Source organism: Python bivittatus, unplaced genomic scaffold, assembly GCF_059951505.1.
Source record: "Python bivittatus isolate LINGU-HERP-01145 unplaced genomic scaffold, Pbiv_v1 ctg000160_np1212, whole genome shotgun sequence".
Classification (NCBI taxonomy): domain Eukaryota; kingdom Metazoa; phylum Chordata; class Lepidosauria; order Squamata; family Pythonidae; genus Python; species Python bivittatus.
The window spans coordinates 6,813,020-6,835,719 of NW_028277076.1; the positions used below are offsets into that span (position 1 = coordinate 6,813,020).

At 45.0% G+C, this 22,700-nt stretch overlaps 1 protein-coding gene across 2 annotated transcripts in view; it reads left to right on the top strand.

Annotated features, from left to right (window-relative positions):
• The window catches only part of DDX31 (DEAD-box helicase 31), a 49,073-nt gene that overhangs the window by 7,420 nt on the left and 18,953 nt on the right, over positions 1-22,700 (top strand). For both annotated transcript variants that reach the window (XM_007425197.4, XM_015887561.3), the window contains exons 9-17: positions 438-502; positions 2,650-2,769; positions 4,156-4,262; positions 5,538-5,779; positions 6,626-6,802; positions 7,479-7,538; positions 12,169-12,219; positions 13,718-13,857; positions 18,640-18,721. In XM_007425197.4, coding sequence (XP_007425259.1) covers positions 438-502; positions 2,650-2,769; positions 4,156-4,262; positions 5,538-5,779; positions 6,626-6,802; positions 7,479-7,538; positions 12,169-12,219; positions 13,718-13,857; positions 18,640-18,721 — 1,044 coding nt within the window. The remainder of the gene's footprint in view (positions 1-437; positions 503-2,649; positions 2,770-4,155; positions 4,263-5,537; positions 5,780-6,625; positions 6,803-7,478; positions 7,539-12,168; positions 12,220-13,717; positions 13,858-18,639; positions 18,722-22,700) is intronic.

Here is a 22,700-nt window from a genome sequence, read left to right on the forward strand (position 1 = left end):
TCTTGGGAGGATCTCAGCCATCCCCATGAGGGCTTTGTAAGGCCAAAAGGCCTTGCTGGAAAGACATGGAACACTAGAGGGTGGCACAGGGCTTTGCAGTGGGTTACTTAACTTTTGTACAAATTTTGAAAAAGATTGAGTAAGAGGGGGAACCCCAAAGAAGATGTGGGGGGGCAGATGAAGTTCATGAGAATGCACGTGGATCAACCACACATCCAGCATTTGGAGGTTCTTCCTGTGTTAGGTCCAAAGAGAGGGCTCATGGCTTTGGCGTCCTTCTCATCTGGAACCAAGGCTCTTCTGCAAATGCAAAAAAGAAATTAGACCATCACAGCATATCAGGGAAAGTAAAAACAGCCGTAGTGAAGTGCTAAAAGGCTTAATCCCCACCCCACCCCAAGTTTCACTTTCTTCCTCTCCATTCCTGCATCGTTTAGCCATTTACTTGGATTGTGCCGGGGGTCCTCATGGGTGGCGAAAAGAAGAAATCTGAAAAAGCCAGGTATGGTGCCAGCGTGACGACATCCTGTCCACCCTCCCCACAATTTTTTTTGAAGTTCATGCTCTTTTGTTTTCAGTCTCCCATGGAGTTTTTTCCCCCCCTTTTTTAATTTTTATTATCATTACTGGGGTGAAGAGAGATTTGTGTCCTTGGCTCAGTCTCTGGAGAAGGGCTCTGCAATGGTCTGTGGGAATGACCTCGGGAGACAGGAGGGAGAGCCCTAAACTGAACAACCAGCATGGAAAAGGTAGCTCAGCCCACAGAAGGAAAAGGGGCATGGGAAGCATTTCAGAAGACCCTCCCTAGTTTTCCAGAGAGTAAAAGGAGAGGGAGGGAGAAGGGCTTAGAGATGGTCTGTGGGAATGACCTTGGGAGACAGAAAGAAGAGCTGCAGACCAGGCAACAGGCATGGAAAAGGTGTCTCAGCCCACAGAAGGAAAAGGGGCATGGGAAGCATCTCAGAAGGGACCCTCCCTAGTTTTCCAGAGAGTCAAAGGAAAGGAGGGGAGAAATACATTCAGTCCTCCAAGATAATGTAACTTTACAATAAAGAGAGAGCTGGTAGTCCTGAGTAAGTTTCTTGTCTGGACTACCTGAAAGGACTGACAAGCAGTCAACAGTCCCCCAGCATGGATCTTAAAGAAAACTGTCTTGCCCAGCTGGAAGTGCATTCCTGTCTCCCTGCATCTAAAAGCTGGGTGATCTTTTAGAGCTGATGACCTCAGTTTGGGACCACAGAGCATCTTTTTTTCTCTCTGTCTGCATCTTTCCAAATCTGCTATTCCATCCAGAGCTTTTGCAGCTGTTTGCTTTCAAGGAGCAGATGGTTTGGTCTATAAGAGAAATGTGGGTGTCTTGGCTGTTCAAGTGGGGAGCGAGCTTTTCGGTTTGCCTTCTACAAAGGAAAAATATAAGGTGGATCCCAACCAAATCGGTGAATTCAGAAAAGAATCCGACTACCAGGGGTATATTAGCCCCTTGTGGCGCTTGAGTTTATGTAATTAATTAGATTTTTCCACAAACAATTATGCTGGTTTTGTTTTAGATGAGGCCTCCACTCAGCACAGGAATATATGATTTGCCCTTTGAACTTTATAAAAAAAAATCTGTTTAAAGTAACGTCAAAGTTTATTTCGGTCAAAGACTGGTATAGAACAAAATAATTAAACTTTAAATTTAAAAGTAAAAGAGGAGGACTGAATATAAAACACAAGCTAAAGGAATAATAGATAATATTATTATCATTATTGTTACCAGCGTAAGCTGTGTCTCTAAAACTAAAACAGAGTGTTATTTGTCTAAAACTGAGGCAGAGAGCTGAAATTCTAAGATAGAGGTAGGTTAAAATAAAATAAAATGATGTCCCTCCATCCATCCATCCATTTAGTGTTGTTGTAGAAAGGTTAGTCACATTTATACTGTTGATTGATTATGTGCCGTAAAGTTGTTTTCGACTCTTAGCAACCACATAGATAGAATTCTCCATGTCCCCAACCTGGTCCTTCAGATCTTCCAATGATGTCCCCATCACTGAACTGAGTCCCTCCACCTTGCTGCTGGTCATCTTCTTCTCTTCCTTCCCATTGATTAATTGACTGATTAGGTATTATTGAATCAGCATCAACCTTTGGCGACCACACAGATAGGTTTTCTCTATGATGGTCTGTCCCCAACCTGGTCCTTCAAGTCTTCCAACAGTGCCCCCATCGCCACTGTAACTGAGTCCAACTACCTTGCTGCTGATCATCCTCTTTCCTTCCACCTTTCCCAGCATTAGATCCTTCTCCAGAGATCTGGGTCTTCACATAATGTGTCCAAAGTAGGATAATTTGAGCCTGGTCACTGATGCCTCGAGTGGAAACTCTGGGTTGATTTGTTGACGATCCATCCGTTTGTTTTCTTGGCTGTCCACAGTCTTCTAAGGAGTCTTCTCCAACACCAAAGTTCAAAGGCGTCAATGCTCTTCCTCTCCTGCTTCTTTAAAGTCCAAGTTATACTGTATGGAGGGAGTTTAAAGGAATGAATGTTTTACAAAGCTCTCTTGCTCTGTTTGTCAGGCCTTCCTTCGGTCATTCAATCCGCCTCGCGAATTGGTTGAAATTGGCAGCCTTTCCTTTGCCAACGTCCTCCCTTCCTTGTTCCAACAGATTGCGCAAAGGAATAAACATTCTTGTTGCAACGCCCGGGCGGCTGGTGGACCACATCAAGTCAACCCAATGTATCCATTTCCGCTGCATCCGGTGGCTGATTCTGGATGAGGCTGACAGGTATGGAGATCCCCTGATATTTTCATTTGATAGAAAGATCTGCTCCGGTGGGAGGAGTGAGATTTCCTTTCTGCAGCCCTTCTTACCTGCACGGGTCGCTATCTGATGTAACCGGCCATTGGGGTTTAATTTTTTTAATATAATTTTTATTGCTTTTTTATTCATAACTGGAAAAAAGAAAAACAAAACGTAAAAATAACAATACTCTATCAAGAAGAAAAACCATGTTAAAAAGAGCTATTACAAAAAAGCGACAAAAATACAACAAAGGAAGTAAAAACTTGGCATGGTATATCATTATAACAGTAGTTACAAATCTGTCTGTATTTATCTAATGCAAATATTACTCAGATGCATATATATTTCCAAGACATTTGCGTGACTCTCATTTTTTTTTAACCTACTGTATTTTGGGTTAATGAGGGTTTATAACATGGCACCTATTTGCCCAGTATCTCCTTTCATTCACTTTTTATTTTTTAAACGATGTCCGTATATGAATGTTTCAGATGTATGAATATGCCGTGGCCAAAATTGGTGACTCTTTTCAAAATGATCATTTGTCTTCTCCCTGCAAAATCTGCATCGTCCTAGAGGACAAACGTTTCTTAATTGGTTCCGATTATTTAGCAAGCTGAATAAAGAGGCTATCAGATCTAGTGGTGAAGGTGCTGGAAGTGGGGAAACCCAGGTTCAAGTCCAGCCACAGCTGGCCTACCTCACTGGGTTGTTCTGAGCTAAAAGTGGGGGAAAGAGTGCTAGAAACTAGGAGTTAGGAGCACCTGAATGAAAAGGTGTATTGCATATAAAAAGAGAAAAGTAAAAATTCTACCAGTATTAATTGCAGTTTGGGATATCGATATTGCAGACGTAAGATTATTTGACTTTTCATCCAACATTACGATAAACAAAGGACGGCTGCAATTCACATCAACGTATTCGTTATATCATAATAGTTTTGGTCTTGAACGAATTGCTTAATATTAAGATCTCCGTTGTATTGTTATTTAGTGTGTGTGTGTGTGTGTGTATACACAACCCACAAAGTAACACACATACAGTTTCTCTCTCTGTATATATAGGTTTATATATTGGTAAAAGGAAGTAAGAGATAGACGAAGCAAATTTACTAAGACTGTTTCTAAAGCTTTGGAGTACTAAACGTTGAAAGTTGAAATACTAATCTTCCATTTCAGGATTTTCATGAATTACTTGTTTTTAATGGAAAGGAAAGAGAAGTCAAGGGTAGCTAATCTGTGCAAAGCGAGTCTCCAAAGTCTTTTTTTTTTCCTTCCAAAATTGTTTGGGCCCATCGTAGGCAATGGATGTAGTGGGTGCAGTGTGTTTTTATGGCTGATTTCCTGCTTTCTGTCCTTTTCCCCCCAGGATCCTGGATTTGGGTTTTGAAAAGGCAGTGGCCGCAATACTGAACGCTGTCAACGCAGCCAGCCCGAAACGGCAAAACGTCCTTTTATCGGCCACACTTACAGACGGTGAGTGTAATCTTGGCCATCTTTTTCTTGGAGTGCCCCACTAAAGAGCAGAGTAGACCCCCAATGCAGCTTCAGATCCTGTCTATCCCCTAGGAAATCATCCCATTGAGATTTGCTCTCCCTCTGAAATCAGGCTGACCTTTTCCCAGCGGGCTCCCTATCTTTAATTTTCCCAGAATGCAGCACTCTCCCATCACTCCGGGGCATTATGGGTAAAGAAAAAAAATGGTGGCCCTCAGAAGCCTGTGGCAGCCGTTGCTGGTTCTTTTTAAACCCATAAGGCTTTAACATAATGTTTTGGGGTCACGCTAGTAGAAATCTCTATTGGTTGTCAGCCTTGGTGACTAAAAATGCTGGAAGTTGATCTCGGTCCAGCTGTTGGGGAAGATAATTCTGCCAATTGCCTTCCAAGAAGGAGTTTCTTGCAAGCAGCAAGAAATTTGCAGAAAAGTGTTCTGAAAAATATTTCAGAAAGAGGCAGCCTGCTGTGATCGCTGTTGGATTACTCTGTTCTCTCTGCTGCTTTCCAAGAAAATCACCAACAGAGGGAGTTTTTTCGGGGATCTAGCAAAACACAGAATATCGCTCAAATATTTAGAGCAGGGGTGCATCACATTGGGGGGGGCTTGGTTGTCAACTGATGTGTTGGGAAAGGGCCCCCTTGGGGTATAGATGGGCCAGGAGAAAAATGAGGTTTGATATCGAAGGTAAAGTCTCCTTCAAGTTAAGCTCAGCTTCTCGTGGCTATACAGACACATCCGTGTTGGTTTCCTTGGCAATGATTTGCAAGCTCTTCTAAAATGTTTTTGGGACTTCCTGATCTAACCTACAGCTTCGGATTTCCTGATTGTCTCCCATCCATGTACTAAATCCAATCCTGCTTAGATTTGTTGAGAGCTGGCATCTAGCTGGGCTTCAATTGAAGCAAGCCTGAAATCTGAGATCAGCGTGAGCCCAGTCCATTTAACAGGGCTGTTCTCCATACACAACATGTTTTTTTCCCCTTACAATGCTTAAAATCACAGTTTGGCACCCATTTTTAGAGAGGTGTTGGAGAACCTGGATTACACTTCTGTTTTTCCTGCTTTGTGGCAACTGGAGTGTTTGGAATGAAGGTGGTTCTTTTCTCATCAGAACATCCTTGCTCACCCCACCCCTGTCGAATACATTACAGGATTTTGAAAGAGTTAATTTACAGTTTCTTTGGCTGGTGGAGGAAATGTTATTTTGAGTGCAATCGCTTCTTATTGTCCCCCTCCCACCACCTCGCAACAGGAGTCTCGAGATTAGCCGATATCAGCTTGCAAGATCCCATCTGTGTTTCGGTGGCGGCAGAACCCCCGGGTTCAAACCCACGTCTGGGAAAAGGCTATGTTCAGGAGGCTGTTGATATACCTTCTGCCGGGGAGGAACTAGGCAGTTTTGCTGTGCCGGAAAAACTCCGCCAGAACGTCGTGATGGTCCCAAGCAAGCTAAGACTGGTCACCTTGGCGGCTTTCATCTTCGGGAAGTTCAAGGTGAGAGATTTGAAGTCCTTTTTTCCCGTTCAGTCGTGTCCGATTCTTGGAGACTGCCTGGACAAGTCCCTGCCGTTTTCTTGACAAGGTTTTTCAGAAGTGGTTTGCCATTGCCTCCTTCCTAGGGCTGAGAGAAAGGGACTGGCCCAAGGTCACCCAGCTGGTTTTGTGCCTAGGTGGGACTAGAACTCATGGTCTCCTGCTTCCTAGCCTGGTGCCTTCACTGCTACATCAAACTAGCTTTCATACCCAGACCTATACACTATCTGTAAAGAGTAGAGAAGATGACCTCGATGGAGATATTTTATTAGCTTATATATTTACTTATTTATTCAAGTTGTATAAATAATTGAATTTGTATAATTCAAGCTTGGCTCCCAAGGCAACCAGGGGTTAAAACATGTTTTAAGTCCAAAACGTAACGTTCGGAAGCGGATCAGACAGACACCTCCCTAACCGACTGAACTATAAGAAAAAGAGGTATGGGACAGTCCGACTTGACGATTGATGTCAGCCCTGCTAGGTGGACCAAATGAGGAAATCAGTCCACAAGAAGACTAAAACTACTTTCATGGAAATCAGCCATAATAGCAGAACCTTGCAAGTCTGATTGGGCTGGATCTCCCCCCCCCCATACTCCAGTGAATTAGGGAGGTGTCTATCTGAGTCACTTCTGAATGTTATCTCATTGCTCTGGACTTAAAAAATGTTTCAGCCCCTTTGGCCTAGGGAACAGATTTTACATATTTCCGTCAAGGTCCCCTTCCTGATTCTCAACATTATGTTTTCCTTAACCCCTTGTGGAGTCCCAGCATGGGATCAGCATGGATTTTGTTCTTTCTGCAGTTTGAAAAACGCCACAAGATGATTGTCTTCTTCTCGAGTTGCGAGCAGGTGGAATTTCATTACGTCCTCTTCCGAAAAGTCTTGGGTGGGGAGCCTGGGGGTGAAGGAGTAGGATTATCACCAGCCCTTCCTTCTCCTTTGAAGTTTGCACGCTTGCATGGTGACATGAAGCAAGAGGTGAGTTCATATCCCTATAAACTCCCCCCCATTTTTTTTTTTAATATATAGAGGACATGTTTCTCAACAACTTGTACGTAGCAATATTGAAACCTATGCATTGGGGAGTTCTTTCTTCTTTGTCCCAAGTCTGCCCTTCCAAAAGCTAAAAAATAAATAGTTATGATGTCCTTCAGTCTAGGCCAACTCTTGTGTTCTTTCTTACTCGCTTTTTAAAATCATAAACATGGTGAATAGGACAGGATCACCCCTTTGTGAAAAGGAGTTCTTGCTCTTTTTCCGAAACCTTCAAAGAAATAATGTCCAGTTGATGCCAGTGGCTGCTAGCCACCCTGAAAAAAATCATTGAAGGTTGAATTCATTCATTCATTCCCTATGCATGCTTCCTGATACCAACATAAGCAAAAAAATACACACCTATTCCAAGGAGTTTATTATTTAAACAAGTAAAATTCAGTTAAAATTGGCAGCCGAAACATGCTTGCATTTTTGCATAAAATGTTCTGTTGATCCGTCATTGGATTTAGGCAGGTCCAAAGACGCCCCCCGCCCCCCAAACCAGCTGAAAATTAAAATGCTTGGAAACCTTGGCAATTCCCTTTTTTTTCCTACTTGGGGAATTGGTCTGGCATCACGTCTTGTTTTATTTTATTTTCTTTTTCCCCTTTTCTCGTAGGAGAGATCGTCCGTGTTCCAGGCCTTTCTGCAATCAAAGACTGGCGTTTTACTCTGCACCGTGAGTTGCCAAATAAGAACTGAATGTATTCAATGCCTAACGTATCTTTGTGTCGATCAGAGAAAGGGAGCAAAGTAATTCAGAGTAAGAAGTGTCCAAAATTAGGGAGAAAGTAGCACGGTCCTCACGATTAACCTGGGTTAAGATTGTGGACTTTGGAGCAAAACGGAGCAACATACTTTATGAAAGAGTTTATGTATTTATTCAATTTGTAAAGCCAGTTTTTAAAAAAGAGGATTTTTAGTTGATGGTTATAGTTATCTTTTCAAATTGCCCTCAGTTTGAAAGCTGTTACACTTACGGATAAATTGTCGTCCTCTTAAACTGCCTTCCTTGCATTCTGATCGCCCAAGGCTTCAGAGTCTTGCTTTGCTACCCAATCTCCTTGCTCGTTGAACGATTCAAGAAATGCAAGGTTTGGCAATTCCTCTTTTTGGCCAACGGTGAAATTACTGCCCTTGGGGATGGCTGGGAATTCAAAAAGGCAACATCCAGGACATTTGAGAAGCTTCATGTTGAGGACAGTGGCTCTGGTTGCTTCCTCAAGCAAGAACATGGTTTGTTATCTCAGATTTGATTGGCTGCTTCTTGAGGCTAGAACGTGGCTTGCTATCTCGGACTTGACCGGTTGCTTCTTCAAGCTAGAATGTGGCTTGCTGTCTCAGACTTGACTGGTTGCTTCTTCAAGCAAGAACGTGGTTTGTTATCTCAGATTTGATTGGCTGCTTCTTGAGGCTAGAGCGTGGCTTGCTATCTCAGACTTGACCGGTTGCTTCTTCAAGCTAGAATGTGGCTTGCTGTCTCAGACTTGACTGGTTGCTTCTTCAAGCTAGAACGTGGTTTGTTATCTCAGATTTGATTGGCTGCTTCTTGAGGCTAGAGCGTGGCTTGCTATCTCAGACTTGACCGGTTGCTTCTTCAAGCTAGAATGTGGCTTGCTGTCTCAGACTTGACTGGTTGCTTCTTCAAGCTAGAACGTGGTTTGTTATCTCAGATTTGATTGGCTGCTTCTTGAGGCTAGAGCGTGGCTTGCTATCTCAGACTTGACCAGTTGCTTCTTCAAGCTAGAACGTGGCTTGCTGTCTCAGACTTGACCAGTTGCTTCTTCAAGCTAGAACGTGGCTTGCTATCTCAGACTTGACCGGTTGCTTCTTCAAGCTAGAACATGGTTTGTTATCTCAGATTTGATTGGCTGCTTCTTGAGGCTAGAACGTGGCTTGCTATCTCAGACTTGACCGGTTGCTTCTTCAAGCTAGAACGTGGCTTGCTATCTCAGACTTGACTGGTTGCTGCTTCAGGCTAGAACATGGTTTGCCATCTCAGACTTGACCACGCCTTTGTCCACTTGATGACTTCCGTTGAGTGGGAAGGGAACGTGTACACAGCCGCTTTGTGAACTGGGTCCTTTGTGAACTTGGTCTCCTTCCATCCAATTTTGCTTCGGCATTCGGGTGCAGGAGGCACTGTTTGGAAGAAGCTTCTGTTTCCTCCCTTTGCCCGTTGACTCCATCACACTAACGCGTCCTGCCAGTTTTCTGGCGGGCACAGGCGGCCGCTTTCCCCCGCCGACAGCTTGGGCTGCTACGGTCTCCTTTTCTTCTGCTGATGACGCAGTCCAATCTGTCGCCCGGCTGGCAGGGGCGTCCTCCCCGCTGATGGCTTTCCACGCTCAGCCTTAATGACTCTTGGCAGGCGGGGAGAGGCGTGGGGCTCCCACGTCCGTTTTGGACCCCTCTGCTGCTTTCTTCCCCCTCCTGTTTTGCTAAGGTGCTCTTCTGGGTAAAGGAATGAATCATCTGAATCCAACTGACAGCCTGGCACCTGAACGGAGGGCCTTCCATCTGGACCTCGAAGCTTCACGGCGGCTGCCAGTTGCCAAGGCCTTGGGGCCCAGGGTCTTTTAGAAAAGGCTGCCCCTAAATGTCTTATTTTTGCCCCAAGGTTTTGTGGCAGGCTAGGATGGCCACCTGGACCGAATTTGGGGGCTTTTTTTGTTTTTTTTGAAATGTCTTTTTTGGAACATGGTTGCCAAGGACGTCCTGTCACCTTGTCCCAAACACTCGAATGCTGTGAGGTCTGTCCAAGAGCTTATTTATATTAGGGCTCAGCCAATCAGGAGGTCTTATTCCCAGAAGAGGCGGTCTTTGTACTCCACGTTGGCCAATCAGGAAACTGTCTCGCCCCCCAGTCACCCAATCACACTGTTGTTCTCTTCCTCACCCATAAAAGGTGCCGATGACCATTGACTGGTCATCTTCAGTTGGGTGCCTGCAACATGTCTTGGACTACAATTCCAATCTCTCCCCCCCCAGCAGGGTCAATGGGGAGTGGCAATCCAACCCTTAGGAGATGCATCTCCAGGTCCACTAGTTTTGGAGGTTCATGACCTCCATGTTTTAATTTACTTACGTATTTATTTATTTACTTATCAAATTTATACACTTATTTAGCAGGTGCTGGGCCTGGAAGAAGCTGCAATCATGCCATTGTTCTTCCTACGGGCCAGTAGAATGCAGCCTCAGTCCCGGCTTGCTATAAATACCAGAAACTTTTTTTCCCTTCCTCTGATCTGCAGAGCAGAGCGTCCAAGGTTTCTGATCAAGCCTAACTCTACAAAACCAGCTTTCTCCTTCCGGCTGAAATTTTGGCTTAACCCATCCCATTGCCCCCCACCCCGGGATAGGTCCACCTCTGTGGTCACCATCCTGGCATGTGGCATGACCAAGGGTACAAACTATAAGCTGTTTGTGGAAAACTCTGAAAGGTTTGAAAGGGACGGTGCGCAGTTGCCGTCTGCAGAGATGCAGCGGCAGACGCAGAACGCAACCGGCTGAGCGCGAGCGGGGGGCACGTCTGTAGAGGTGCCTGCAAGCTGATCGCGTTGGGAGGCAGCTGGCCTTAATTGCACGAGCCGAGTGAAAACACCCGGGTGGTGGAAACGCTATAATGAGTGCTAATATATTTGCATACTCATTACGCCTTTGCATGGTGCTCTGCCTTGATCTGCTTAAACTAATAACCCTTTTTGGCAGGGTGTGGGTTTCATCAAGTGGACGGGGAACAGGCGGCAGGTTGTGCCAGTCACTGCTGGGTGTAATAAATCCTCCCCCTGCATCCGCTCCTTGAGTTGGAATCCAGTATCTTGGCATGTTGGAACCTCATAAGCTGAAGTGCACGGTCAAATCCAGCCTCCCCCCCCTTTTTGGCAGAGCAGAAGGGAACTGGAGGAAAGACTGGGGATGGAGAGCGAGATGAGGATTGTCAGAGTAGGAGGGGCGGGGAGGGGAGGGGAGGGGAGAGGAGGAAGAAGGAAGGAAGGGGAGGGGAGGGGAGGGGAGGGGAGGGGAAGGAAGGAAGGAAGGAAGGAAGGAAGGAAGGAAGGAAGGAAGGAAGGAAGGAGAGGAGGAAGGGAGGGGGGAGAGGGAGGGAAGAAGGAAGGAAGGAGGGAAGGGAAGCGAAGGAGGGAGGGAGGAGGGGAGGGAAGGGAAAGGAAGTGAAGGAGGGAGAGAGGAAGGAAGGAGGGAAGGGTGGGAGGGAGGGAGGAAGAGGGAGGGAGAAGAAAGGGGAAAAAAATTCTTTTCATTTGATTATTGCACAGGAATTTCCCCGAGTGTCAGTTGAAAAAGAGGGATTCCGCCCGCCTCAAGCTGGAGTCTTTGCCAGATCCAGCAACCATAAGATGCACATTGTTTGAATTATAAAAACGCGGCTGACCTTAAACTGCGGGCATGGAGGCAAATGGGTGTGTGTCGCTGGAAACAGCATCCGGAGATGCAAGAAATCTCGCCTGATCTGGATGGTCCCTCTTTAAGCGAGGGTCACCGAAGAATTTTGAGGGCTGCCTTCGCTGGCATATCACCTCTTAGCGAGTGCTGGAAATATTTCCCCTCTTCCTCTTCCTCCCCAAGATGCCAGTTCGTTTCTGGGCACCAGCTCAAAATGTCCCCCCACGCCCCCTCTATAGGACACTCCAGTTCTATCGTCATTTAGAACCACAATCCATTTTCTTGGCCTTTTCTAAGCTGTCCTTCCAAGGTACCCCCCTGCATTTGAACTGAGTGACCCAGAGAATCTGTTGGAAAGGGTGGCCTCAGGACCACAGGTAGCCCAGAGCCCTTCCCAAGGTGGGTGGAGCCCCCAGAGCACCTCCCAAAGTGGGTGGGGCCAGCAACATGAGCCTTTTTTTACACTTTGGGGGGAACTGCAGTTCCCCAAAGGTAAAACAAGTATTTAAGCCATTTTGCCCCTTAAAATGCCTGAATTTTTAATTTTTAATACCCCAGGACAACCTTTTCTCTGCCTGTTAAACCCAAAGCAACTTTTTTTTAAAACACAATTCTCCCCAAGTTTTCTTCAGCAAGATTTATTGAGATGAAAGGGGTGGAGTTGCAACATTTCCAGCTGCTGAACTAGTCCCCATTTAGAACAAACACATTGCTCTGTACACGAAGAGGGAGATTTTTAAATTTTCTTTCTTCTTGTGGACCCACAAACTGGCCGGTCTTTTCACCAATAACCAAGGAGTTTTCAGGAGTTTTTTTAACTAAAGGTCTCCAGAATCGTTAAAAAAAAAACACATCTTCACCTTATTAGGCCAACAACAGAGAACTTTCTGAATTTTTTTTAACAGGATGTTGCTGCTCGTGGGTTAGATCTACCCCAAGTCACCTGGATTGTTCAGGTAAGTGGTCTTCTTTAGTCTTCTTTTATTGCACTGTCCCAGTGTGGACACTTCTTTTTTTATTTTACATATATCTTTTTCAGCAAGGATTTTAATTACAATAGAAAAATCTAATACAAACTAAAAGAAAGAAAGAAGAATAGAAAGAAAGAGTGAAAGGTGCAGAGGAGAAGAAAAAAATATAGAAGAAAGAAAGAGAAGAGAAGGAAGGGGGGAAGGGAAAGGGGGAGAGGGAGAGAGAGGGAAAAGAAAGAAAGAAAAAGAAAGAAGAGAAGGGAAGGGAAGAGAAGAGAAGAGAAGAGAAGAGAAGAGAAGAGAAGAGAAGAGAAGAGCAGAGAAGAGAAGGAATGAAGGAGGGACAGGAAAGAGGAAGAGAAGGAGGAAGGGAGGGAGGAAGGAAGGAAAAGAAAGGAAAGGAAGGAAGGAAAGAGAAGGAATGAAGGGGGAGGGAAAGGAAAGAGGAAGGAAGGGAAGGAGGAAGAAAGGAAGGAAAAGAGAGAAAGAAAGAAAGAAAAAGAAAGAAAGAAAGAAAGAAAGAAGGAATGAAGGGGAGGGAAAGGAAAGAGAGGAAGGAAGGAGTGAGGGAGGAAGGGAAGGAAGGAAAAGAAAGGAAAGGAGTAAGAATACAGTAAAGAGAGAGAAAAGAAATATATAAAGAAGTTACTTCCAACCTTCATCACCACAAGGATGAACAGTTTTTGGAACTCTTCGTCCCCTCTTAGTTTACAACCAATGATCTCTTCATCCCGTATCCCATCATGAACACTTCTTAGAGCAGTGCTGGGTCCCGAATCTGAAGTGCAAACGTTGGGCACCGAGGACCATAAAGGCAGCTGAGGGTGGTTGGGCCAGCTATATAGGACATTAGATCACATTTCAGGGACTTCAAAGCTGCCAAGCCTTTCTGAAGTGCTGAGTTAAACATCACCTTTTAGCTATTATCCCATTTTAGGTCACTTCAGGAATAGTCACACTGTAAATGTTAGATATCATCACCTTTTTGTCATTTTAGAAGGCACACATTTTAGGTGATACTATCTCATTTATAGCCGAGACCTAGATGGCTCCTTTTGGATTTTACTCACGGGTCCTAGTCTGGTTTTTCTATAGCTATATTTTAATTTTTCTCAAATTTTACTTACTGGTTTTTCTTAAGATAGACTGAGAGGTGTTTACAGATCCCTTATGGACACGTTTCTTGTACTGGTGTAAGGTAGCACTAACCTGACTGAACTGAGTGAAACAGGTGGAAATGATCTTTTAAAAAAGAAAGCAGTCATGCAGTGTGTCTTTTTCGGATGTCAAAAAACCTCGGTAGGCCTTAGCAGTGACCGATCGCCAATTCCTTTCTCGCCCCTTTGTTTTTCTTCCCCCCAAAGGGCGCTGCGGGGCTGTTTAGGGGATTTATTTTTTGAAACGATCTCCGACCCGCTAATGAATCACTCGTGCAATCTGCTAATTCATTCTCCACTTCGCTCGCCTGTCCTTTTTCTTTAAGTATAATCCACCGAATTCGCTGGCCGAATACGTCCACCGAATTGGAAGAACAGCTCGGATCGGCAGCCCCGGGAACAGCTTGCTTCTGCTCCTACCTTCCGAGGCGGAATACGTCAACTTCCTGGCTTCGTACAAGATTAAGTGAGTCACAGATCTCTTCCTCCTGTACCCCCCCTTCTCCCCACCAAGCGTCGAAATTCACGGCCAACTTTAGCTCGACAAACAGCTGCAGCCCGGCAGCTTGTCTGCAAGAACACGGGGCGAGCGTTATCGTCTTCCAGGATCAAACTAAAGTTAGATCAGAACTTCGGCGTGGTTTGTTTTTAAAAACCTAAGTTGCATCCTGCAAAGAGCGCCCGAGAGACGTACGAGCGGATAGTTAGAAGAGCAAAACTGTATTTTATTTCTTTTCAGAGGAGAACGATGATGTCAGTGGATTGCAGGGGAAATTAGGTTAAGATTTTTTTTTTTTTTGGGTCCGGCACGGGGAAGAAAAAGGCAGGCGGGCTGTTTTTTTGCAAAAATACATGAATTGAGGTTGTGTAAGGGAAGAGGTTCTGGATTTCACGGCCGTGGGGCAGTTGCCAGAATAAACCCACAGCTACAAAAGAGAAGGATCTTAAATTCTCAAGAATTCATGCTAAGACAGCGTGAGACTCTTGGGCAATGTTGCAAGATAGCAATGATTTGGGGGATCTATCTTCCAGTTTGCACAGAGAAACTTTTTTTCATCTCCGCTTCACTGTTCCCAGGGTTTATTCTGCTTCCTCCCAACAAATCCATTCCTGTGGCTTTTCCTTTGAATCTAGTTGCCTTCCACCTCAAAAGCTGCTTCTCTTCCATCCCTGACCTGCAGCCTAAATATTTGAGCCAGACCTTCTTGCTACAGAATACAGACCTTCTCCTTGATCCGATCTCGCTCTGTTTTTTTTCTCCCCGGAAGACTTGAAGCTTTCCCAGCGAAGAAACATTTCGGTGCACCCCGGTTTCTAAAGACAGTGAAAGGCTGTGAAACCCTGCTCTGAAAACCTTTAGCTTCCAGGACAGATTCTCGCTCCCCGCGAGAGCCATCTGCAAAATTAGATTATATATCTGTGTGCATGTACACAAGCAGGTAGGGACTGAGAATATATTGATATAATGGATTGCAGATCAGATCTGGAGAGACAGTTTCACGCCTGGGGCACCGCATGGCATCAAATCTAATTGCCCTTTCTGTTCGTAAATGGAGCCTTGTGGAAATTTATCCTGACAAATTCAGTGTGGCAAACGAGGCAGAAAGAGCACCGTGTGCCCCATCGGCTGGTGTGTGGAGAGCGAAGCCGGTCGGCCGCTTTTTGGAAAACATTGATCAGGATCTTCTTCCCTGTCTCTTTAATGGGCAAAGTGGAACTAACAAGTGGGAACCGCGTTGGGGCAGAGATGTTCGTGGCAATTCTGAGCATTTTTCAAAAGCTGGTCATTTTTCCCCCTCCCTTTGATGTGTTACTTTATCATTCTTGGAAGTTCCAGGCAGTTGAGCATGTCTGAAGCAAAAACGCATTCGCTATTTTGTCTTTGTGGGGAGGGGTGCCCCTTGATAAAATTCTTCAGATGAGGCTATCATCATGTTTATTGGTTTAAAGTCTTGTTTGACTTTTCGGATAACCTCAAAAAATGGCTTGTGGTCTATGAGAAGGTTGTAAACCTGCCGACTTGCCGTCTCAAGAGGTACGACTCTAAAGGAGAGAGACATGGGGAGGGAAGAGGAAAGGAACAGGCTGAGGTATCAATTCTTAGTTCAAACTAAGTTACTGAATAGTAACCACCTCCATTGGTCATCCCTGGGCGTTTTAACATGGGGATGAGGAAAGACATTTTTAAACTGAGAAGATGATCAGCTTTATGTCCGGTTATCTCCTTGCTCGACATAGCGTCATAAGTTATTGGCTTGTTTGCATGATTTTGTGGAGGGTTGCAGTTACAAGAAAAGGAGAGCAAATGCCATGGAAACAGCAAGGGGGAACAAAAAATCAAATAATAGATTTTACTACTGACTAACAAGGCCATAATGAACTTAAAGTTGTCTTGGAAATGAGCTCAAAGTGATTACATGGAGAGATTCTCAACATTTTTTTCATCATTGTAAAGAAGAGTTCTATCATCCCCTTCTTTGGGGATATTTTTTAAACTTCCTGGTGTGGACTAGATCTTCTGCTGGTCTCCCATCCAAAGATTAACCAAAGCCAGCCCTGCTTAGCTTCCCCCAAATCAGCCAAGATCAAGTAGGGGCTGTCATTAGCAACATCTCCATGTTAGCTATGAATATCTACCTATTTATCATATTGAGACCCCTGCCCAATAATGCCAAGCGTTTGACCGTTCACGGAACAAAAACTGCCTTAAAATAGAACATTATAACCCTGTTAAAACGAGGGTTCTGAATAAATGTTGAGGTTCTACGATTTCCAGCAACTCAGCCCACAGCTGAGTTGACAACTTTAAGTTCATTATTATGGATTGCTTTGAGACCCAAAGCCTATTTTCTTCTCCCATAAATTACAAATTCCCCTGTCATAAGGTGTGGGGCTGAACTTTCCGGGTGCTGAAAGTGGAGGTCAGCAGCCCATTTTTCTGGGAAAAGTCATTTGACGTGCTGTTCCCCCAAATATTCCTTCTATAGGAGGTAGGAACTGGTTAGCACTTCTGCAGATCTTGGGGCTCTGATGGATCCGGAGGATTGATGAACGTCTCTGGGGGAGCCTGCTGAGGACTGTTTTAATTTGCTGGGTGTGGACCCGACAAAGCCAAGTTCAGAAACTCCCAGTGGTGGGTTTCTGAGTATATCAAGGTGGGTTTGCGTACAAAGCAAGAAAAATAAAGGAAGAGTCAGCAACGTTGCATTTGAGGCTCGCCTGTCGTTTCCGTCGTTCCTTGAAATTGGCGTTGCTGGAATCCCCGGTTTCAAACGATGTCCCACCCTCCCTGCAATCCTCGTAAATAGTCCTGTTGTACCCAATTTACAGATTCCTCCGACAGAGGCGAACGGAACTGAGGCCGGAGGCAAGAAGATCGGGTTTGTTTGCCGCCTATAAATGGTTAATTGAGATGTCAACCCTCCCCAGATGGCTTGTTTGTAATGAGAGACAGCGGCTGCCTTTTGGGGGGGAAAGAAAGTTGTGCGTTTATTTAATATTTAGATACCTTGGGTTTTTTTAGAGTGTGTTTTGTTGTTTGTGAGTCCTTTTGTGGGAATGACGGATAGGTCTTCTGCAACGCTTCCAAAGAAGAGATACGCGAGGAAACCAAAGGCGGATGCTGACGTGTGTGTGCGCGCGCATGTGTGTTTTGCACCTTTCTCTCCCGGTACCTTTAAGCAAGACTTAGAAGAAGCATGAAAAGCCGATGGTTGCAAAGTGACAGCGTTGTCATCCAAACAGCGCCAGTTTTGTTTCAGGCAGTTTGTCCCGTCGTTGCTTTATTTCGCAACGGCTGCTGCGAGGGCTTTATCAGAAGAGGCAGATCTCCCATCAAGGACGTACGCGCCCGCACTCACCACCCAGTCTCCGAGATGTTCTCCCTGCTGTATGAACCAAGTGTGTTGATCTGATCTGTTGCCAACAGGCTTGAATAAAGGAGGAACGATGGATGTGAGAGTGGGTGGTTTCTCCTGGTGGATCGCTGTTATAAGCCTCAATGCTTTCATCCCCCGACACGCCTGAGCATTGTTTGAAGGATGTTGGGGAAGAAGAACAAAACAATCTAAACCAATGCTGCTTGTTTGGGTATGCTCTACAAGTAGTCCTCGACTTATGACCGTTCGTTTAATGACCATTTGAAATTACAACCGCACTAAAAAAGTGACTTACAACCTGTCCTCGCACTTACGACCATTGTAGCGTCCCCGCAGTCACATGATCAAAATTCAGGTGCTTGTCCACCAGCATGTATTTACAATGGTTGCAGCATCCCAGGGTCACGTGACCACTATTTGCAACCTTCCCGGGGGGCTTCTGACAAGCAAAGTCAATGGGGGAAGCCGAATTCGCTTAACAACCATGTGATTCATTTAACGACCATAGCAAAAAAGGTTATAAAACCGGGCATGACTCACTTAACAACCGCATCGCTTAGCAACGGAAGTTCTGGTCCCAATTGTGGTTGTAAGTCGAGGGCTGCCTGTAGCGCCAAACAGGCCAGAAGGGATAATTTTTTTAAAAGCTTGCCTAACTTGGCATTTCCTGTTGGTCTCCCATCCAATATTAATCAGGACTGATTCTGCTTCGCTTCCAAATCCAGGCAAAGTTTCCTGGTTCTGCCACCTTCTGGTGCCTCAAACTTAAAAGGGGTTGAAAATGCTCTACAAAGAACTAGACTTTACATTTCAGAATTTACATCCGAAATCCACATGCCAGTTTGCTGACGCGCCTGCCTGTGTCTACTCTATGCAAGTCACTTTTAAATATTTTAAAGTGTAATCCTATTTTAACGCTATTGTTAATCTAGCTAAATCTGTCCCTATTTTAGCTCTGTCTTCCCGTATTTAAGCTTTGTCTTGCCGGCCGTTGCAGATTGCCACAAGGTCATCGAGGCACAGGACATATATTTGAAAAAATAAATACACCGACGTGCCTTTCTGGAAATAACGTTCTCCTCAAACCTGCCTTTCTAAGTTTTATGTCCAAGCAAACTTGTGGGGAAAAAACAACCCCAAAAAGAAAGTTGGTTTATTTTGTGGAATTGCAGCTTCCGTCACCAAATTCAAAGAAGCACAGACTGAATGAGGGTTGATGTTATCCTTCTTGGCTTTGATCTAGGAGGTGAAAATAAGGGGTGATTCTTGAGAATTCCTTTTTTTTTAAAATATATGCCTAGGTTTTAAATCTGGAGAGTTGCGACTGACGGTTCTGTTGTCGTTTAATTCTGTGGTCTTTCCCTTTCCAGCGTTTCAGAGATGAAAATGGAACTTATCTTGTCTAACTTGATGAAAGATGATCGTTTCAAAGGAAGCCAGTGGGGATCTAAGGTCAGTTCTTCTGAAAGACGTGCTTCCTTTCTCCCTCTGATTTTATTCCAGTTTCCTCATTTTTGGGTAAGAATGGCAAGGTCAGGCCAAGAGCCCAAGACATCCAGTATTCCTTAAAAAAAAAATCCTTAATTTATTTAATGAAGTAGAACAGAAAACAGAAGGAAAAAAGGAAGCAAAACAATGAAAAAATTAAATATGTATGTCTATATATGAGATTCATGTACAGGAAGTTCTACTCAACAGTTGTAATCGATGATTATATTACAGCCAGGCATACTTCTAAACTGCAAGATTTATCTTTCTAATGTTGAAGGATAATTCTCTTTGTGATAAGAAGACACAAATTGTGTAGAATTGTACATCTCCTCAATGAGAATCGGGAGCCTCCAGTAAGTTCACCACCATGTTTGGAGGACAGTTGCTGTTTTCCACTGTGGCCCCTTTCAGACACAAGTATTTTGTTATTCCTGCTCCAGGGGCCATCCAGTTGAAAATAAGATGTCTTAATCAACAGTTTGTTTGTTCTTACCATGGAGTTTCTGCTTGTTTCTTTCACACCACCATTAAATTCAGAATTGTCCATACCAAATCCTCGTCTAGACAGGTGGAAGACTTTTTCAGGGCTGCTGTAGTTCGTTCATTCGTTCATTCGTTCGTTCGTTCGTTCATTCGTTCATTCATTCATTCATTCATTCATTCATTCATTCATTCATTCTTTAGCTCTTAAAAGCCTGAGAAGGTGTGACCAGTGACTCCAGAAAACCAGAATAGAAAAGTCAACATTTTCAGACATTTTTTTGTGATTCCAATAGAAGAGAATAGATGTAGCTCTGGGTTGAACTGTGGAGTCCTTGGGGTTCTCTGAGCTTGGTGGTTTTCTTGCAGACGTTTCGTTACCCAACTAGGTAACATCATCAGTGCCGTTGATGATTAGTGACCATGCACTGATAATTGATGATAGCACTGATGATGTCACCTAGTTGGGTAACGAAACGTCTGCAAGCAAACCACCCAGCTCAGAGAGCACCAAGGACTCCACATTTTTTATGAGTTGAAAAGGTTAATGGCCCTCATCTTGCCTTTAAAACACTGCAGAAATCAGGGGAAAATGCTCGGGGTGGAGGAGAAAGGCTGGTGGACTCCCCAATTATCATGCAAGACGGGCTGAATATTTGGGCCCTATCCAACGCAGAATGAGTGCCGGGATCTCTGGTCAGCTAGAAGGGAATCAAGCGGAGGGGAACGGAGACATTCAATTAACGCTTTTCAAACAGGATGCATAGTTTCCGTCGCTTGGCGAGGAGAGACTCTCCGTTGACGTAGGTAGAGACTTGGCCAAGCAGCGTCATCGGGCAGAACAGGACGCTGAGCTGTCAACCTGGAATTGTTTTGTTCACGTTGAAACAATCAACCCAAGTTTGGGGAAGCGTCTCCTCCTCTTATTTTCTCAGTTTAACCTTGATCTCCCAAAGTAAAATCTTAAAGACGGGAAGCTCAAAGGGCGCAGAGGAGGCATGGTTGAGACACGCAGGAAATGAGGTGCAGAAACTACAGGGAAGTTTCCTTGTCTGGAATTAGACGATTCCTGGGGTTTGTTGGGTTATTTTGCAGAATGCCTTCCCCCCACCCAACTTTCTGTCCCCTGCAGGCTTGGCTGTCACTTCAGGGCTTGGAGATGGCTAGGACCATCGCCTTAGGCGCTGCTAGGGAAGCCAGGAGAGAACATCTCAAGATGCTGAGAACCTCTTTTGTTAGAAGCCCCCAAGGTTTCAAGCAGAAAACGGAGGCATTATAAAAGATATTTTCCTTTCTGTAGCCCCAAATAACTCAGATAGGAAGACACGCAGGGCTAGTAGGTGTGTAGCTGTGTGGTTTTTTTCTGGTTTGAGCTTTCAAAAGATGATGATGATGGAGCATCCAATTAGCTGCCTAGGTGGGCTTGCAGAGACTGGAGTGAATGCCGGAATGAGGACCTCTGATCTGTTTCCCCCTCCCTGGGTACAAAACCGGTGCATATTTTGAGCGTTTTTTCAAAGCTTGCAAACTTCATTAAACTATTAGGGTCCGTGATGCATCCTCCTTGAGAGAGTGGGTGGGTTAGGGGTTGCCCAAGAAGCCGTTGAGGGGGAAATGTCAGGCATCCATGAAATGTGTTTTTTTGTCTTTAAGCTCATGAAATCACACAATTTCTCTAGACCAGCGGTTCTTAAACTGGGGGTAATTGGGGCATATCCTGGGGGTAATGAAGCAGTTTGTTGTAAGTTGAGGTTTAAGACGCTTGTGCAAAACATGAGTCTTTTTGTGTGTGAGAGGGGCACTGATATTATTCGAGATGGGGAAAAGGGGTCATTGAGTCAAATGGTTTAAAAACTACTGATCTAGACAGAAAGAGAGCAAGGAACTCTTTGACTGAGATATGCAGGAACTGTTCCCTGGGCAAAAGGGGATGAAGCTTTTTTAAGTCCAGAACGTGCAGATAACATTTGGAAGCCGCTCAGAGAGACACCTCCCTGATTCACAGGAGTATAAGAAGAGGAGGAGGTCCAACACAATCCGACTTGCAAGGTCCTGTTATGGTAGCCAATCTCAAAGGAGCCTTAGCCTTCCTGGGGAGTTGATTCCTGGACTGGTCTCCCTAGGGGCGCCGATAGATAGGGGGATGGGGACGGGGATGGGGACAGATGGATCTTGGGTTGTGAATGTTCCAATATGTTTCATTGGTCCACTTTCGACTGGGGAAGGGCCCAAAAGATGCCCAACCCACTCATTGGTTTTTCCTTAGCCCCTAAAGGAAGATGGGCCAGTTGGACTCCTATTTCTCTTGAAGATGTTCTTTTTGACAGCTGGCTTTTCTTTTTATCTTCCTCCCTCCTTCTCCTTCTCCTTCTCCTACCACACCCATATCTCCTTCTGCTTCTGCTTCTCCTTCTGCTTCTGCTTCTCCTTCTCCTTTTCCTTCTCCTTCTCCTTCTCCTTCTCCTTCTCCTTCTCCTTCTCCTTCTCCTTCTCCTTCTCCTTCTGTTTCTGTTTCTCCTTCTCCCTCTCCCCCTCCCTCTCCCCCTCCCTCTCCCCCTCCTCCTCCTCCTCCTCCTCCACTCACTCACTCACTCACTCACTCACTCACTCACTCACTCACTCACTCATGTGCCCAAACACTTTTTTCAGTTCTCAACCATGGTGAGAGTGTAGAACAGGGTGAACGTTCAGTTGAATTCTCCTTTCAAGTCATTCTTGCTCCAACTTCTCTTGCCTCAGTTCTTCCCAACCTGTCACCCTTCAAATAAGCTGGATTTTCCAGCCTCTTCCTGCAGGGGCCTGGAAGAGGCTCCATTCATCTTCCAGCCATGCTAAGCAGGAACTGAGTGCCTTTCCCAGTCCCTTTGCTGATGGGTGGGGTCAGCGCTGCAGTTTAGCCACGGAGGGGAGCAAGATGATGAGGAAGGGAGCAACAGACCCCCATGCCACTTCCCAGATTTGTGGCTGGGAATGCGGGTCTGATCTGTACGTACAAGATCAGGGGCACATGCTTTTCCTTCAAGTTCTTCCCGGGTTTCATCCCCCCAAACAAAGCCCTTCAGGACACTTTGCACGCTCGCAACACTCTTGTGAGAGAAAAAGCAAGATGTGCTATTTGGAAATCTCTGTGAGTTTTTCCATCCTTCTGCTTCTCTCCTCTGCCACTTTGCACCCGATCTAGAATCAGGGCGAAGGCTTTTCCTAGCTTGCCCCAACAGTGCCCAGCATTGTTGGAAATACATTTTGTGGACCTCAAGTACCATCTCTGGCAAATTTTCATTCTCCTTGGCTTGGTGGCCATGAATTGGCATACTCATGGGAAATTTGCAGGGACTTGGGTATACACCGCTTCCACGACCATTTTGTCATAATTCCCAACAAGATTCCTTGGGGATATAGGAGTCCTAAACTCAGGGTTACTGATGACAGGGGTTGGATTCAGACAACACGCTGTGCCATA